Source organism: Barbus barbus (genome assembly GCF_936440315.1).
Source record: "Barbus barbus genome assembly, chromosome: 23".
Classification (NCBI taxonomy): domain Eukaryota; kingdom Metazoa; phylum Chordata; class Actinopteri; order Cypriniformes; family Cyprinidae; genus Barbus; species Barbus barbus.
In genome coordinates, this window is record NC_136751.1 from 18,189,859 (window position 1) to 18,208,032 (window position 18,174).

At 45.2% G+C, this 18,174-nt stretch overlaps 1 protein-coding gene across 9 annotated transcripts in view; it reads right to left on the reverse strand.

Annotated features, from left to right (window-relative positions):
- LOC306842749 (myocyte-specific enhancer factor 2A-like) overlaps positions 1-18,174 on the reverse strand; it is a 91,761-nt gene that overhangs the window by 50,929 nt on the left and 22,658 nt on the right. For all 9 annotated transcript variants that reach the window (XM_079373804.1, XM_079373802.1, XM_079373805.1 and 6 more), the window contains exon 3: positions 11,881-12,101. In XM_079373804.1, the coding sequence (XP_079229930.1) occupies positions 11,881-11,934 (54 nt within the window). In that variant the 5' untranslated portion in view covers positions 11,935-12,101. The remainder of the gene's footprint in view (positions 1-11,880; positions 12,102-18,174) is intronic.

Here is an 18,174-nt window from a genome sequence, read left to right on the forward strand (position 1 = left end):
GCAACGATTTATTCCAGCTGCAGTGCAGGACATTGTCACAGACGTATAGACACACATAAAACCATTCACAACTTTATAACTTATCATAAAAAGAGCAATTATACTCTTCTCAGCCTTGGGCAGCACAATGCACGTCTGTGACTGCAGTGATGACAAATGCAGTTGTCATCTCTATGATAAGTACAGTGTACCAACCACCACAGTATCAGAATGCCACAAATAAGCGCTCTAGCTTCAACAAGGGCTTTCGGGTGAGTCCTCAAACAACACCCCTAGTCTATCAGATCACTACTGAACCAGTGAAAAGCCATAGAGAGATCTGAGGCCACTGGGGCTTTTTTCCCCACTAGCTCACAGAGAAATACACTCACACAGCAGTTGGGCTGGGGTGTGACTGATTTCAGACTTTTTGCATTCCAGTTCTACATTACTGTAATATACTGACCTAGTTATTGTCATATGAGTTAAGGCTGCACAATTAACTGAAATCAAACAGAAATCTCGATATGGCTTAGTGTGATTATCAAATCACAAAGTCTGTGGTTTAATTAAATAAATATACAGTATGCACTGCATTTTTCAGAGTGAAGAGCAGCACTGTGTTCTTTTACATGTGAGCAGCTCATGTGTTTTCAGTATCTCAGAGCTGCTCGATTCACAGCAAATGCTGCTCCACACAAACTCATCTATGCATCTGCTCTGAGTTTGGCTTGTTTATAATGTACATTTGGGAACACAACATGCCCCAACATCTTCCCATACTTGTAATGAGAAGAGCTTCTAAACCAGCTGTTGTCAACAAAAGAGAAGCTTTTTCTGCAGTTCCCTTCCAGGAACTCGAGCTGCGTCGAAAGCGTTAGGGGAAGGCATTCAGCGTGAATGCGCTCTGATCAGAGTGTAATCTGTCCAATGGATGGGCGAGACGTCATAGGCGGGTGACGTCACCGACCGGGAAGCATAAAAGCACGTGCGGTGGAGCCGGCGTTTGCTTTTTGTCATTCAGCAACCGCTACTCTGTCTGTGTGTCTGTCTTTTGTGTTGTGAGTCTTATTTAGTGTTGTTTGTCCTAGCACAATCACTTGAATTTGGCTCCAGCAATATGTGCAAGCACTTGGGCGATAGCAGATCGCATTACGGGCTGTGTGTTCCTCCCTACACACGTTATATCACTGCTGGGGATACACGCAGTCTGTGTGTGGTCTGCTTGAGACTCAGCTCACTTCAGAGCACTTCAAGCACAAAACGGGCAATCACTAGTGTGGAATGAAGACGGGCGAGCCGCTATCTTCTTCCTTTCCCTAAGACCTGTCTTCCTCCGAGGAGGTGTACGCGTCAATGAAACAGTGTTTGCATAAGCATATTATGAATGAGAATTGCGCGCAGTCAGCTCAAAAAACAAAAAAAAGAAAAAAAAGAAAAAGGGGCTGATTGTGCTTCTCCCCGCTGTGCATCTTGCATTCCCGCCGCTGCTGAGGCACGGCAGCGAGTGAGACTGCGGGGATCGCAGCATGGATCTGGCGAACGGGTTCGCCCTATCTCCTCCTGCATTCCCCAGATCTAGCGCTCTCGCTCGGGGAAGCCCGCGTGTGCGGTTCTTCCCCCTTTGAGTGAGAGCTCGCCGTTGCAGCGCGCGTTGCCGAGGCGACGCGTGCATTTCTCATTCATATCAGAGAGCGATGCCCGAGTGGAACAGACGCTCGCGAGCTATCTGTTCCCTTGCGTGGCATTGTCTCTGAAGGCTCGCGGGTGCAGGTCAGGCTGGTGCATGTCTGCACACCATGGCAGTGTTACCGGCGCACCAAGCTGACGTACCTGCTTAGAGAGCTGGATGAGGGATAGGGGCGCAATTTGATTGAAATATAAGCTGATCTCTGAGCTCCCTAGAAATGCTGTCTGTGGTTGACCCTATCTGACATGAAGGAGAAGATAGGGTTTTCCACATGGACGCCCCGCTTGCGCCTTCTGGCCTGTTCGGCGACGCCATCAATTATGTCGTTAACAGGTACCAGGAGGCTCATAGACAAGCGGCGGCGTTTCAGCGGTTTCTCCCTCGCCTATCTCTAGCTCAGGGGGCTGCTGGGCGGGAGCAGCCCTTGCCACGTGTCAGCCCCTCTTCAGAGAGGCACTAAACAGAGCGTGGCTACTCACACCCCACCGAGGTGGGGTCGTGGGGGCAAGCGGTCTGAGTCGGGGACCTCTAAGGCTAAGCCGGATCTGCGGGGGTCTCTAGAGCTCCTGGTTCGGCCGTCTCCTGCCGGTCCTCTGCTTCAGGGCACAGAGCCAGCAGCTCTAGGTACACCAGAGACCAGTCTCGAGAGACTGGTTCCCTTAGGTGACCATCTGGCAGCGTGGAAACTACTGCCAATGTGTCTCTTTGGGTCCTGCCTTGCAGGGTCTGGTTCTATCAGCCTGATCTTCCTAGGAATGACGCGGGTCTGAGGACCGTCATTCAATAGGAGGCTTCGGCTGAGGCAGTCCTGATGCTATGGCCAGATCTTATGAGGGCAGACCCCTCTGGGGCAGATCAGGTGTCTGTCACCGAGCCAGCAGCTCTGGGTACATCAGAGGCCAGTCTCGAGAGACTGGTTCCTTTAGTAGACCATTTAGGCAGCGTGGAAACTACTGTCAAATGGATCTCATTGGGTTCTGCGTGCTGTAGAGAAAGGCCTTTGTATTCAGTTTGGCGCTCCGCCACCGCCTTTCAACGGGGTGATTCCCACGTACGTGGGCCCCCAGCAGGCTCTGATCATGGAACAGGAAGTAGGCACTCTCTTGAGGAAGGAGGCCATCGAGGTGATCCCTCCTCAAGGAAGAGAGTCCGGGTTCTACAGCCGGTACTTCATTGTTCCAAAGAAGGATGATAGATCTGCATCAGTTGAACCGCTCAGTCATGTGACTCAAGTTCAGGGTGCTTACACTCTTCAGTCGTGTCTCAGGCCAAGTCCGAGGACTGGTTTGTCACGATAGATCTGAGGACGCATATTTCACGTCTCCATCCTTCCCTCTCACGGGAAGTCCCTGAGGTTTGCTTTTGGGGGCAAAGCTTACCAATATCGGGTTCTTCCCGTTGGCCTTGCACTCTCAGCCCGCACTTTTACATCAACGATTGGTTGATTCTAGCTCGATCAGAGCAGGTGGCGATTCGGCATAGAGATGTCGCTCTCGCGCACATGAAGGGGTTGAGACTGAACGCCAAGAAAGTATGCTTTCTCCAGTATAGAGAACCACTTATCTTTGTGTGGTGTGGGATTCGACCACGATGCAGGCACGTATGTCTCCTCCGTCAAGAGAGTGGAAGAGACAGTCACTCACTGTCAAGCAGTTTCAGAAACTGCTGGGGCTCATGGCAGCTGCGTCCAACGTGATAATTTTTGGCCTGCTGTACATGAAACCCCTACAGTGGTGGCTCAAGACCAAGGGGTTCTCCCCGAGGGGAAACCCGCTTCGCATGATCAAGGTCACGCGGCGATGCCTACGTGCCTTAGACATGTGGAGCCAAGCTTGGTTCTTGTTTCAGGGCCCGGTGTTGGGAGCTTCTTGTCGCCGCGTAATGCTAGCAACGGACACATCCCTCACCGGTTGGGGAGCGATCATGAGTGGCCACCCTGCCCGCGGTCGCCATCTAACGTGGTATATCAATTGTTTGGAAATGTTGGTCGTGTTTCATGCACTCAAGCACTTTCTCCCAGACCTAAGAGATCACCATGTGTTGGTGCGCACCGACAGCACAGCGGTGGTCTCTTACATCAACCACCAGGGAGGTCTGCGTTCGTGCCCCTTGTACAAGCTGGCACACCATATCCTTGTGTGGTCCCAGGGCAAACTTCGCTCGCTCAGAGCCATCTTCATCCCTGGGTATCTCAATGTGGGAGCAGACATCCTGTCGAGGCAGGGGCCGAGGCCCGGGGAATGGATGCTTCACCCGTGGTGGTGAAGCAGATGTGGAAAGTTTTTGGCTTTGCCACTCAAGAGTCAGCGCTTGCCCCTCTGGTTCCTCCAGCTCCTTTGGACTTGACGCTATGGTACAGACTTGGCCAAGGCTTCATCTGTACGTTTTCCCGGATCGCTCTGCTCCCGGGAGTTCTGGCGAGAGTGCGCCAGGATGAGGTCAGCCTACTTTAAGCACCGCTCTGGCGGGGCTGAGTATGGTTCTCCTCTCACAGGCGGGGGCACTATCCTATCACCCCCGCCCGGAGTTGTGGAAGCTGTGACTGTGGCCTCTGAGGGGGCTCACAGCTCATAGCTTCCGGTCTCTCAACCGAGGTTGCTGAGACCATCCTCCAATCCAGAGCTCCCTCTACGAGGAAACTGTATGCCCTGAAGTGAAAATATTTCACTTCTTGGTGCGGAGACTGCCACCTTGACCCAGTTAACTGCCCGTTTGGTACAGTGCTAGAGGTCCTGCAGGCCCGTTTCTCGGCAGGGGTAACTCACTCCACCCTGAAGTTTTACGTGGCGGCTTTATCGGCCTACCACGCCTTTCTCGGTGGCCTTACAGTGGGTCGACACCCCCTGGTTACATGTTTCCTCCACGATGCGCTGAGGCCTCCTGTACGACGTGTCCCTACGGGGACCTGGCTGTGTTTTTAGAAGCTCTCTGTAACCTCCATTCGAGCCTATCGAAGAGATTTTTGATCGCATTCTCACTTTGAGACTTCCTTAATTTTGGCGATATCTTATCTTAAGAGAGTGGGGATTTGCAGGCCCTTCATGGCCCCTTCTTTTCTCGTCTTTGCCCCTGGTCGTTTTCTACCCTCGAGTGGGTTATTTCCTAGGTCCCCTCTTCTATACCACGGCCTGTCGTGCTGCAGGCCTTCAGTCCTCCTCCCTTTGGTGAGCCCGACCAGAAGCTTAATTGTATGTGCCAAGCGGGGTCTGTCTGCTTCTAAGCAGACCCTTAGTCGGTGGATTGTGGATACTATTTCTCTGCTTATGAATCCTCAGGAGTATGGCGGCCTCCAAGGCCCTTCTGCCAGGGGTTTCGATGCAGGATATCTGCAATGCTACGGGTTGGTCCACGCCCCTCACCTTTGTTCGGTTCTATGTCCTTGATCTTAGGGCCACTCTGGGCTCTTCTGTTCTTTCGCCCTCGCTGTGCTCCTAGTGATACACACAGGGCAGGTACTTGGAAGTCTGGTGGCGTGGGCATCTCGTTCCCCTAGCGCTTTCGACGCAGCTCGAGTTCCTGGAAGGGAACGTCTCGGGTTACATATGTAACCCTGGTTCCCTGAAGGGAACGAGACGCTGCGTCTCGAGGCCATACTTCCTGTATCCCTGGGAGCGGTTGCTTCATTCCTAGAAGCAAACGCCGGCTCCACCGCATGTGCTTTTATGCTTCCTGGTCGGTGACGTCTATGACGTCTCGCCCATTCATTGGACAGATTACACTCTGGTCAAAGCGCGGTCATGCTGGAGGAGTTCCCCTAGCGCTTGACGCAGCGTCTCGTTCCCTTCAGGGAACCAGGGTTACATACGTAACCAGAGACGTTTTCCACTGAAATAAATACTCATGGTTTAACATTTTAAATATACTGTTTTGTTATTATTATGATATTCTTTTTTTCTTTATTTTACAGTAAAATGTTACACTATATTTCTTATTCTGTTGAATATTTAATTTTTTTAGTTATTTAGACAGCCCTAATTTTAGCCATAGATATAATATCAACTGCTATGTTTGGTAATAGCACAAAAACATATCGTGAGAATATACATTCCACAAACAGATCTCGGGAGCACTTTAACACAGCACCCAGAGAAACTAAAGTGTGAGGAAGTGATGTTATGAGTCATGTTTTGTGCTCCAAACTTCTCTCCAACTTGTGGCAGTCTTTGATAAGGTCATTCTATCCCAGCCATCCAGTAATTATATTAGCATTTCTCATCTAATTGTACAGCAGGAATAAGAACGCTGACCTTTTCACAACTTTTTCAGCATATCAGGTAGTAGCTGGGGTACTAATTCTGCTCTGCAATCATCTCTTCCATGTTTTATCTCTTACTTTTCTCAGTCTGTCCTCTTTTTGCTGCCAGCGCAATGGGCCGACTCGTATACCACTGGGCGTTGTGGCTTCTAAAAATTTCAAGATACCAGTGAATCAAAGCAAATGAGGATGTGTGTAAGTAAAAAATAAATCCTTGCTCCCATAAAAGAGGAAATGGGCAATATGTGTGGATGAAAATTGTTGAGTAAGGCATTTACGTGACCAGAATCTTAAGGAATTCCTTGTTGTGGGTCGTGGTGTGACAAACTAGATCATGTGGAAATGCACCCACATGTTTTAAGCATATGCGAATATGTTTACATCTGGATGTGTTTGCTTCACCTCAGAAAAATGATAAGGTCTGGCTTGTCAGTCAAAGACTCCATCACAGGCTGTCCTTTTGGGGGGGGGGGGGGGGGGGGGGGGGGGGGGGTAATGTTCTCTGGCATTGGAGGTGATGCCTCTTATATTGAAACAGAGCATGGTAAGGGGCCAGGGGTGACATCATTGAAAGCAGCATGTCAGCTTCGATGATCTCGATAACAAATGGCAGGAGGTCTATGAAGTCCAGAGAAAGTCTCTGCCATAGGACCAGCTGGCAGAGTGACCCAAGCCCCCTGGCTCCAGCTTCCCAGCAAAGAGAACTCAGGCCTGGGAGACAGGCAGCGGTCCCTCCCTCCTGTCCGGCTGGATCAGCTTTCACAGGACGCAGAGGAAGCCCCCGGTCCACAGTTCACTGCTGGGTTCTGAGCATTTGACTACCCAAAGGGCAGGGCCAGCCAGCTGGGACTGAGCCAGTGTGACCTTGTAATTAGACTGATCTCTATGCATTTATCTCTCACCCTCATTCACGACATGAACTTCACCTGTGATAATTGGCCTCTTATATTCTGTTCAAAGTCAGCTATCAAAGCAATTAATGCAAAACAATCTAGAAAAAAAAAAAGTTTTAAATGTACTCTAATACAATGTGATTCCATAACCCAGTGAGATGCCTATGAAGACAGAATTTTAAAGCAATGTTTATGAAGCAAAAGCGGTTTCTAAATGTATGTAACTTAATTATGCTGCCATCTCAAATACGTTTTGGAAAATTTCAAAGATAAATAGTTTTCACGAAGAAGGCAGACACAGAAAACATCTATAACAAGCTTGGTGAAATACATATATAATACATATATTTATGATAATAATTAAACAACACATCCAATTGATTTATAATTGACTGATTTAATTGACTGCTTTATAAAAAAAATTAATCAAAAGATGTTATACAAAACATTGATTATAAATTAATATACTTATTATAAACAAATATATAATGAATCTATTAATAAATAAATGAGCGCTCACTAAATTTTGGAAGACAGCTCGTTTAGTTTCTTGAATGAATAATGAGGCCAACAGGCTCAACAGGAAAATAAATCAATGACCAGATTCTTTTGGATAGAAAGATCATCTGCATTACTAAGATTTTTCATTCTCTGTTGTTGATGTTCCGCCACCACGATGAATAACTGAAGGGAGGTGGGTGGAGTTTTCATTGTTCAGAGCATTTCATTGTTGTTGTCATCAAACATGAATTACAGACAGAAAATCACCCACACTATTACCCCTTACAAACCTACAGCTGTACTCTAATGCAGTTAAACCAAAAACAAAACTCCCTTTGCTTCAAATAATCCACTTTAGCTGAAATTACAGCCTATCATTTAAGGACACCCAATATTGGAAAGGGCACGTTAAGTGAACGCCATCTTTTTTTCTTTTTTTTACTGAAACCTTTTTTTCACTCCCTGGTTTCTAAACCATAATTTTCTTCATTAAAGAATAATGGTGTTCTCTCAGAACCTTTTAGGAGACAGAGAAGAAGAGTCTGATAAAATGGAAGGATGTGCATCACTTTTTTCCTAAAAAACAAAAAATAATATAAGAGATGAAAAACGAAGAGCGCAAGGCTCGGCACTCCTGAACATGTGACGTGCGGAAGCAAAAGTAAGCCAAAGCAAGGGCGGGCGACACTCCACCCAGCAGTGAAATCATCAAACTTTTAATGACTTGGGTAATTACCCCTAGTGAGCCTGCTTAATGGCGTACAGCGGACGTCGTTAGGCACAGAGGTCCAAACACACACACTGGCACACAAACGTAGCTGTGAGAGAGCATGTCGACTGTATGGAAACAAAGCCAAAAGGTACCGGATGAAATCGCGTGCGACAATTTTTCTCTCTCGGCTTAACAAGGAGTTTTCCTGTGCGTGCTTTTGCAGAACTCTTCCCTTGAGTCTTTACTCTAGTGTTCACGATAATACTGTGAATCAAAGAGCTGTCACAACACAATCAGAGCTACAATGGAGTGATGCTGTTTTCACACTGACAGGCAGCACTCATTAGGGTCCTTTGAGACCATCACCGTAATTATAAGTTTTCTACTAGGGGAGTAATTCAAAAGCATGTTACTACCGCTATCACATGAGACAGGTGTGCGACATTATCGGGACAAATAATTACAGGCTTGAAGAGCCGTAGAGGAAATCAGAGCTTGTACCGAGTGGACGACGGACAGGTGGAGAGCGAGAGGGAGGGGGGGGTTCAGGATCATTCTGTCCTCCTGCACTATTATGGCAGTCGTCCCCCTTACACAGCTTTGCAATTAGCATGTCAGCCTGAGCTGTTCAGTGAGGCTCACCAAATCCTCTCCTCTTCTTTTTCTCCTTTCGCTGTCATTCCTTCCTCCTCCTACAGGCCGCACTTAAGGGGCTTTTGGTGGAAAGCTCCAGAAGGACAGGGCTGCATGCATGACAGGACCTCCAGCTCCTCCATATTTCATAAATTGTGAGCGCGCTGCCGACTGAAAGCTGAGACGCTCGGTCTTCATTCTCATAAACTAATGCATTCATATCTCTTTCTTCCACTGATGGGACTCAATCAATGCTTGAATTGACGTTTGTTGTGTGTTCAGACTTTTTCCTGGCGAATCAATCGAAGAGCTGGATCCGACGCTCCCCAAGATCTTCCCAACCCCTCAGGGGTGAATAATATCGCAAGATACGTGTACAATGAACATCCCGTGGCTTGCCTCTGAACCTATTGTTTTGACAGATACTGCAATTGCGGACCTCTCGACCCCTGCTACACTCTCCTAAATAAATCCTGATAGGTCAACAGGCTTTCCAGAGCCCTTCTCATAATGATACGAGACGCCCCTGCTGAAGCCCGTGCTGCATGCTGTACCGCCACTGTATTTAATTAGGCCACTTAAGGCATTCTCTCATTCTAATGCAATGAATAAAGATAGCTCCTGGCACAGCCATGCAGATAAGGATTTTAATTGTCTTCTTTCAGCGGGCTCAGTATGCTAATGGCCATCTCCCCAGGGTGAGGAGAGCACCCTAGAGCGAGCAGGAGACTGAGTTCACGCTAGCAAGGGGGAAGAACTTTGTGCGAATGCACGCAAAAGCTCGAATAAAGGGCTTACATCTTTCTCCGTTTGTCTCCAGAAACTCTCTGCTAAGCAAGTTGACCACACTCACGGCTGAGCCTGTGTGCCACTGATAACCGCTCTCTCCAATGAGTGCTGTGAAATTCGGATTCTAAAGTACAAGAGCGCTATTAATTACCGTGGGGTGTATTGTCTCTCGTGCTTATGTGTATATGGCAATAACAATGGAGAAAAGGTGGTATTGTGATATGTTTAAAGTTTTGAGCCACAGCGAGTATGAATTCTTAAAGGGGTAACCCATGTCCTTCCAAAAATGTATGACTTTTTTCTTCAGTGGAACAAAAAATATTCTAACATTGTAATAAACGAAAAATGGTATTCGCGATGAGTAACAGCAGATTCTATTTTTACAAAGGTATCTTTTTCTGAGGCATCGCTGGAGCAACGTCATACAAACTAAATTTGGGTGAGCTATCCCATTAAGATCAGTTGAATTTAATACACTGAATCAAATAAACAGCCAATCACAAAGTGATTTTACAGTAACTTTCTCTTCTGTTTCCTGATTCTTTCTCCCCTCTCTTGCTTTTTATTTTTTTATTTTATTTTTGCTGATGTAAGCCGGGGCAGATAGTGCAGATGCTGATGTTTCTAGTAGACATCTTCTCTTTGCCTGCTTTCCTATTTGGATCCCACCCAGGACCTGGTGTTATGCTGATAATTGGCCTGTCCTGTAAATTCGAGTTTCTCACTTGGCTGAACTGCTACCTCCACAGTAACTGTCAGAGATATGGGAGGAGAGCTGGGGGCAAGGAGGGAGGAGGGCAAGGGCTGTTATGTTATCACCCTGAGGAGAGTGAGCAAAACCTCAATTAGCTTTCCGTGAGCATGGCAAGAAAGTTATTTCACCGACGAGACAGTGCAAATGATATTTTGAGCGGGTGTGAATGGGTGCATCAAGTCTAGCTGGAGAGACGTGGACTGACGCATACTTTTTTCATTATCAAATCCTTTAACATGTCAAATGAAGTGGCTTCCCCTTTCAAACAGACATTAGACATGCCATGTATGTTTGAACGGAACTGTACGTCCCCACATCTGTTTTGTATGTTTTCCCTTCTCTGCAACGACAGCAACCAGACAGGACTGTGTTATGTTATTTATATTTAGCATGAGTAGACAAGGGTGAATTCCAGTCTGTGTCTGTCGCTGGCCAGATCATTGGCACTTTTCTGAGGAAAGGACAGGAAAATAGAGAGAGAGAGAGACAGAAGCAGAAAGAGGAAGATGGAGAGAGAGAAGGGCACAGCGCGTCCCACTGTCCCTCCTTGTAATGACAGGGTGCCGTGGTGCAGTGGCTGCTCCTAATTACTACCAAGCAGCTGCAACCGCAGGGAGCAACGGGCCCTACCGGGCCCCAGCACAAACCCACCAGTGTAGAGAGAAAGAGAGGGAGGAAGGGAGAGGCCATAGTCATCCCACTTCACCCCAGTCACCCCTTGCTCCCTGTCGCTGCCACACTGACTGGTTAGCACCAGCTCTGTCTGCCTCATCAGCTTCTCCGGACCGAAATTGCAGGGTGGTGTGTGGGAGCCACGTCTGTAAATATGGCTGGAAATGTGTCCCAGTCCCTTTTTATGGCTCTTGTTGTGTGTCTATCCAGGAATGCTGGGACAACATGTTTAGCCAATGAACAGATGGCCCAAACTAAGCAATAATCAAATGGGTCTTTCAGGCCTGTTGTGTTTGCTGTGTACAAAATCATGAAGGCATTCAAGTTCTATTGAATCTATCACCATTAGTCTTCTAGTTTTCGATGTCACATGACCCTTTAGAGATCATTCTAATGTACTGATTTGCTCAAGAAACATTTGTTATAGTTATCAGTGGTTGTGCACTTAACATTTTTGTGGGTACATTTTTCAGGATTTGTTGATGAAGAGAAAGTTCAAAAGAACAGCATTTATATAGAAACCTTTTTAAACTTCAGTAACATCTTTACTGCCACTTATGAACTATTAAATGCATCCTTGCTGAATAAAAGTTTTAATTTCTTAAAATAATAATAATAATAATAATAATAATAATCTTACCCAGACATTTTCTGTCTCTGGGTTTCAAATGCTCCAAATAAAGATTGCACCAATTTTAACATTCAGGCTGATATAGCTAATTATATTATATATGGCCAATATTAAAATCCATTTTTCTAAATAAATCAAACACTGAAAACCTACTTTTTAAAAGCTACAAGTGAATTTAGGAATCACAATATTATATTTTACATAACGAAAAATTTATATTCATTTTGAGTTTTGCTAAATATTTTGCTATATTATGTATGCCTCATTCTGAACGTCAAAAAATTATTTTTAGCTAGCATCTCACTAGGTTCTGAGACACACATGGCTACTCTGGAAATAAATGAAGGATGATGTGTAAAGGAGCTACTGACCTGCCGGTTCCTCTCATCCATGATCCGTGTGATCTGTATCTTCTTCCGTCCCATATTGGCTTCCTGCTTGGTCTCTCTGACACCCCAAGAATATCAGAAAAACACGCGAATATGTCTGCCTTCACTCCCCTAGCACATTGTACTCCACTCTTTCTTCTCGAGTCTTTCTCTCTCACTCTCTTTCTTTCTGCGTTTTTTTCTTCAGGTGTCCACACCACGATCTGTGAAACAGAATGAGAGAGAGAAAAAGAGACGAAAAGAGAGAAAACACGTTAAAAAAATGTCTGATGCAGATGAAAGTGACTAAATGCAAAGTGTTCCACTGCCTGATACATGAAGGAAGGATATAATACGGAGACCCACAATGATTTCTTATCTTCACACCTGCTTCACTTCAACAGGTGGAGATCGGCCCACTCACAAGACATTTATTATTAGCCTAGCCTCAAATTCTAAAACACTGTATAGTGGATATGTAATTGTGATGCTCATTCACCCAATTCTTAGATTACCACTGTTGATCTCTAACACTGACTTAAGGCCATCGCACACTGACTCCGAAATTTTTGCACATTAAAAAATAAATATGACCTTTACGTTGTGTCAATTATGTTTACACACTGAATCCAAAACTTTTGTCTGTCATAAAAAATTTTGATCAGTTTCGATTTTTTTTCACAAATACGAAAAAACGCATACAAAAATTTCGGACTGTGCAAAGACCTTTAATCAATCCTAATAGTTAAAATTGTAAAATTATACTTTATATTACATTATAGTGAATGTAATGGAACCTTAATGCTGTGATGCCTAAATTCACATTAAAATTTTAAAGAATTTTGATTTTTAAAATGTAATTTTGTCTATCACTTCTCTTTATACCTTACAAAAACATCTACGCAATCCTATCTGTCAAACGCTCCATCAGAGTTTTCTCTAAACTATAGACTCCCTAAAACAATCTTTAATAAGCATCATACTGGCGTCCTGTGGCTGATTGAAAGCTATGTGACAGACAGTTAACTGAATGAAAATAAGCAGACTAATAAGCAAAGACGAAAAACATGTGGATGCTTTCTGCTGACTTCAAAGAGAAGCAAGCCTTAGCAGATAAGTCAATATGACACCAATAAGCAGGTCATAAAGTCATCTGTCTGGTTTCAGAATGCACACGGTGCATAATGTCTCTTCGGTCATCTCGTCCTGTTTTCTTTACTCGTTTCTCTCCTTCCCATGTATCTCTCTGTCTGCATCTCTCTGTGACACAACCTGGGAAACAAGCACAGATCTCAGACTCAGGAGACAGCAAGCAGGCCTCATTCTCCCTCTCATAGTCCCGGCTGCTGCCAGCTCTCACTCCTACTATGATTAAGAGTGCACCCAGTCCTCTGGGCCAGATGAGGCAATTCACACGTGAGAGAGAGCGTGGAAGCCAAGTCAAGAAGGTTCAGAGCACAGTTTGCCCCCGGGGAGCCCACGAGTCGCCCCCTCTCCCACTTCTGTCCCTGTCTCCCCTTGCTAACCTGCCCACAAAGAGCCGGCTACCTCTCAGAGGAAGCATTCATCATCTCCGTCCAGCATGGACACAGATGAACACGTAAATAGAAAATGCCTATGTAACCACATCTCACATCTGAGAGACGCTGAGGGAGGGCAGAAACTCTCTCCTCCGGAGAGGCCGAAAGAGCGCCACGCGCTTTGTAGCCACACGATGCCAGCAAAAAGATGTGGAAGTTGATGACCAAGAGGCTGTGAGTGACCCACAGGAAATAAACACCATAATTACTGGCTGAACAGAAACGGGTGTTTAGGTGTCTGCAGGTCTCTATTAGGAGTGAGATCAGGCTGTCTGTCCACAGAAGGAAACTCTGACAACAGGCAGGCAAAATCAGACATTTCCCTATACCTCATGCCTCTGAGCCCAACACTGTTCTTTCTCAGTCACCATGTCCCCCAGCAGGAAGGAAAAACAGCTCTTCATTCGACGTTCGTCCTCACGACAGGGGTGCGCATTGTTTGTTTTGAGTGCCGGGCATATTCAAACTTTCATGATGGAAATGTGTTTAGAAATCCTACAACAATGGATGTTTTTCCAGGGTGATTTGAGTTAGGAGCGGGCACTTGGGGGCGCTCTGGAGGCGCGGAGCTGGACGGAACCAGCGGAGACGAAGGAGAGCTGGACGGGACCAGCGTAGATGCAGGAGGGCGCTCTGGCAGCGCGGACTCTTGGGGGCGCTCTTGCAGCGCGGATTCAAAGGGGCGCTCTTGTAGCGCGGACCTTAGAGGGCGCTCTTGCAGCGCAGACATTAGAGGGCGCGCTTGCAGCGCGGACACTAGAGGGCGCTCTTGCAGCGCGGACTTTAGAGGGCGCTCTTGCAGCGCGGACATTAGAGGGCGCTCTTGCAGCGCGGACATTAGAGGGCGCTCTTGCAGCGCGGACATTAGAGGGCGCTCTTGCAGCGCGGACATTAGAGGGCGCACGGGAGGTGCGGGGCTGGACCGAACCAGCGGGAACTCAGGTGGGCTGGACAATTCAAAAAACTGCGCGAGCACGCCCATCTTCAGTGTGGTCCGATCTTCTGTAACGTGTCTGTGGTTGAAAGAAGAAGCAGCGCACGACGAACGGATAAACAAAAGAGTCACCTTTAATGAACAGCTTTCACACTCACTAAGACTGTTATTAACTTAAGATCAGACAAAAACAAAGGCAGAACTGAGGACTTATAAAGGGGCTGGAACAAACGAGGAAACAAGGTAATTAATTAAACACAGGTGATGACGATCATTAATTAACAAAACTAGGACACAAACTAAAACAGGAAGAACCAAATAAGGACAAACGGAAACTAAACAAACAGTTCTGTTACAACGACCTCCTTGATTGAAAATTTACATGGTTGAAGTTGAAGGCTTTATCTGTGTTTGTTGTGTGCATAACAATGCTGTTCTGCTTATCCAAACACAGCACAACATAATTGCATGTATCCAGGTTTGTAGCTCTAAATCGTATTTGTGAGCTGTCATGCTCATCTCAGAGACTGTGGGTACAGAAGCATAATGCATTGTGTCATGACATTTCTGTCAACTTAACAGACATAGACAAGCTATGGTCCTGCAGAGCAGGCAGGCTGGGTGAAGCTCTGAATGACTTGTGTCGAGCATGCCAGAACGGGACTCTATTACCGCAAGACTGTGTTTTGTTGATCGTGAGTCTGTGTTTATTTCTCTGAGACATTCTGGCACACTGGTGGAGTGGTAGTGTCTTGTACGGAAATACAGGGGAATGGATGTCATTTGGCCCTGTATCATAAGGCCTGGTTTCACTCAGGTTGTCCATGAGCCTAGCCATTTTTTTAGACTATAATGTTAATGTAAAATTACAGAACGTGTACAATTACAGAATTCAATTCAATTAATTATAGACAGAATTACAAAACTGTTAAATATATTACAGTTAAAAATATGAGGGTGGTAAGATTTATTATAAAAGGTTTTTGAAAGAAGTATCTTATGTACATCAAGGCTGAATTTATTTGATCAGAAATGCAGTAAATCACATTTATATTTCAATACACTTTAAAATGACAATTGCTGAAAAATTATGTGCTGCTTAATATTTTTTTTATCAAAACCATGATCATGAGATTTTATGTGCACGTGTGAGTAATCTCTCCTACAACCAGCCCTACAGAGTCTAGCATTCATGACAAACAGGGAGTTTCTTTATGGTCCTTATGAAGAAAAAGTGCCAAGAGCATGATCAAGGGGAAGTCGTGGCCTAATGGTTAGAGAGTCGGACTCGTAATCCAAAGGTTGTGGGTTCGAGTCTCCGGCCGGCAGGAATTGTAGGTGGGGGGAGTGAATGTCCAGCGCTCTCTCCACCCTCAATACCACGACTGAGGTGCCCTTGAGCAAGGCACCGAACCCCCAATTGCTCCCCGGGCGCCGCAGCATGGCTGCCCACTGCTCCGGGTGTGTGTTCACGGTGTGTGTGTGTGCATTTGTTCACTACTCACTGCTGTGTGTGTGCACTTGGATGGGTTAAACGCAGAGCACCAATTTCGAGTATGGGTCACCATACTTGACAATACGTCACGACTTTACTTTACTTTATCATGTAACGCTGTCATTCACAATGCTAATGATATATAAACGGCTGCTTAAACCTCATTCCAATGACAACGCTTCTGGCATCCCTCCTCCTCCCTCACTTCACCTTTATTCCCTATAATTAATCTGATCCAGAAGAGTGTATTACAGCTCAAATTGAGTCTTGTGTTCAAGCCCCTTCATTCCGGACAGCCAGAAAAAACAGTTTTACTCTTAAATCACTTTTAAACTGTTAGTTTGCCAGAAAATGAAAATTCTTTCATCATGTACTCGTTCTGTATGTATTACTTTCTTCTACAGAATACAAAAAAAATAATAATTTTGGGGTTCAAACAACAATTGGACCCCATTGACTTTCACTGTATTAATACACATCTTTTGTGTTGCACAGAAAAAACACAAACAAATAATTTAGTAATAAAGTTAAATGTAGGCTATTTGTAGGCTAAAATTATTAATTTAAACAAAATATTGTATTAATATGTACATTTTCGGTAACATTTTAGTTTAGGGACCAATTCTCACTATTAACTAGTTGATTATCGGCATGCATATAATAAACATATTGGCTGTTTATTAGTGCTTATAAAGCACATATTCTGCATGACCATATTCTACATCCCTAATCCTGTCCAATACCTAAACTTAACAACTACCTTACTATTAATAAGCAGCAAATTAAGAGTTTATTGAAGAAAACGTCATAGTTAATGGTTTGTTAATAGCAAGAATTGGACCTTAAATAAATTGTGACTGAATTTTCTTATCAATTTATCAGTACTGCTTAGATATCAGTGCATACCTATTAAAGATGATATGAAACTTGCCTTTAACAATTTGTGATTGTGGTCAGTGTAGAATATCATTGTTTACCACAGATCAACAGAGAAGATACTGTATGTAGTGACCTCAAAGCAGAAGTCACATCAAAAACATAAAAAAAATCTCCTGTCTGAGCTGGGTTTATAGAAAAGTAGGGTGGAAGCAGTGGAGCTTGCTGGCTGTGGGTGGGATCCACTAAGAGTCTGTTGGATCACTCCAGCGCTCCAGGACATGGGCAGCAGAGCCAGCAGTCCGAAACCACTGCCGATTACATCAGCTCTCCTGAATATTACATACTCTTTCACTGCATGCTATCAGGCCAAAAATGAACAGCAGAGAATGTAAAACTAAGTGAACATTAAGATAACTGACATGTGATGTAATTTGTGGCAACACTACAGTTCTTGAGTAAAACATGCAATAATATATTCTCAAAAAATGCATTCCAAATGCGCTCTCTCTTGACGCGGTGCATCTGGTTAAAAGTTTATCTTTGATTTAAACCAGTCCAGCAGTTTTGAAAGCTGCTTACCAAACACTTGCAGTCACTATGATCGATAAGCAGAGAATATGACTCTATAGGAGCAACTGCTGGGGCCTGACATGAAAATCAATAGGAGTACATGACCCACAGAATGTGCACAGCAAATCCGATCTCTAGTGAGACATGTCCATGTGTTCACTGCGCTGACCCTGAACTCGCTACACACGGGTCGTTCACTTGCTTACCAACGAACACAGGTGCACATGTGGTGCAAACACACTCACACACACAATCAGGGGACAAAATTCTCTTGTGTAACGTAATATAGGTTTGGTTTGCATGTGAGATATGAACATGCATTTATCTCACACAGCTCGAGATGTGAAGAGGAGAGGCCCCACCTGACATGCTGACACTCCCTTGTCTTATAAACAAGTTAACTCCCATGTCCTTCATACTGCACGGGAGGATTGTGTATTGTAACTGAGATGATCCCATGATGAAAGGGTCTATATAAATGTAAATGATTGCGCTGTTCGTGCGTGTGCAAGTGGGTGTGAGCGTGTGTGAAAAAAACAAGCCGTGTGTTAGTGATAGGCCTCTCGTTCTCTCTCCCTTCGGAACATGCCAATGTAAGAGTGGGAGGGTTGGTACTGGGGTCAGGCCTTTTCACACTCAATAAAACATGCCCTACTCCCACTGTAATTACCGCACACATACACACACTCACACACCGTGTTCCCTCATCTGCCCGCCAAACTTTTACTACCTCACTTTTACACAAACCTATCATTTTGGAGAGTGTTCCTCTAATCCCTTAACTGTATAAACTGGGGTTTCCTGAGCTATATTGAAAACATATCAAGAATATGAGCGAC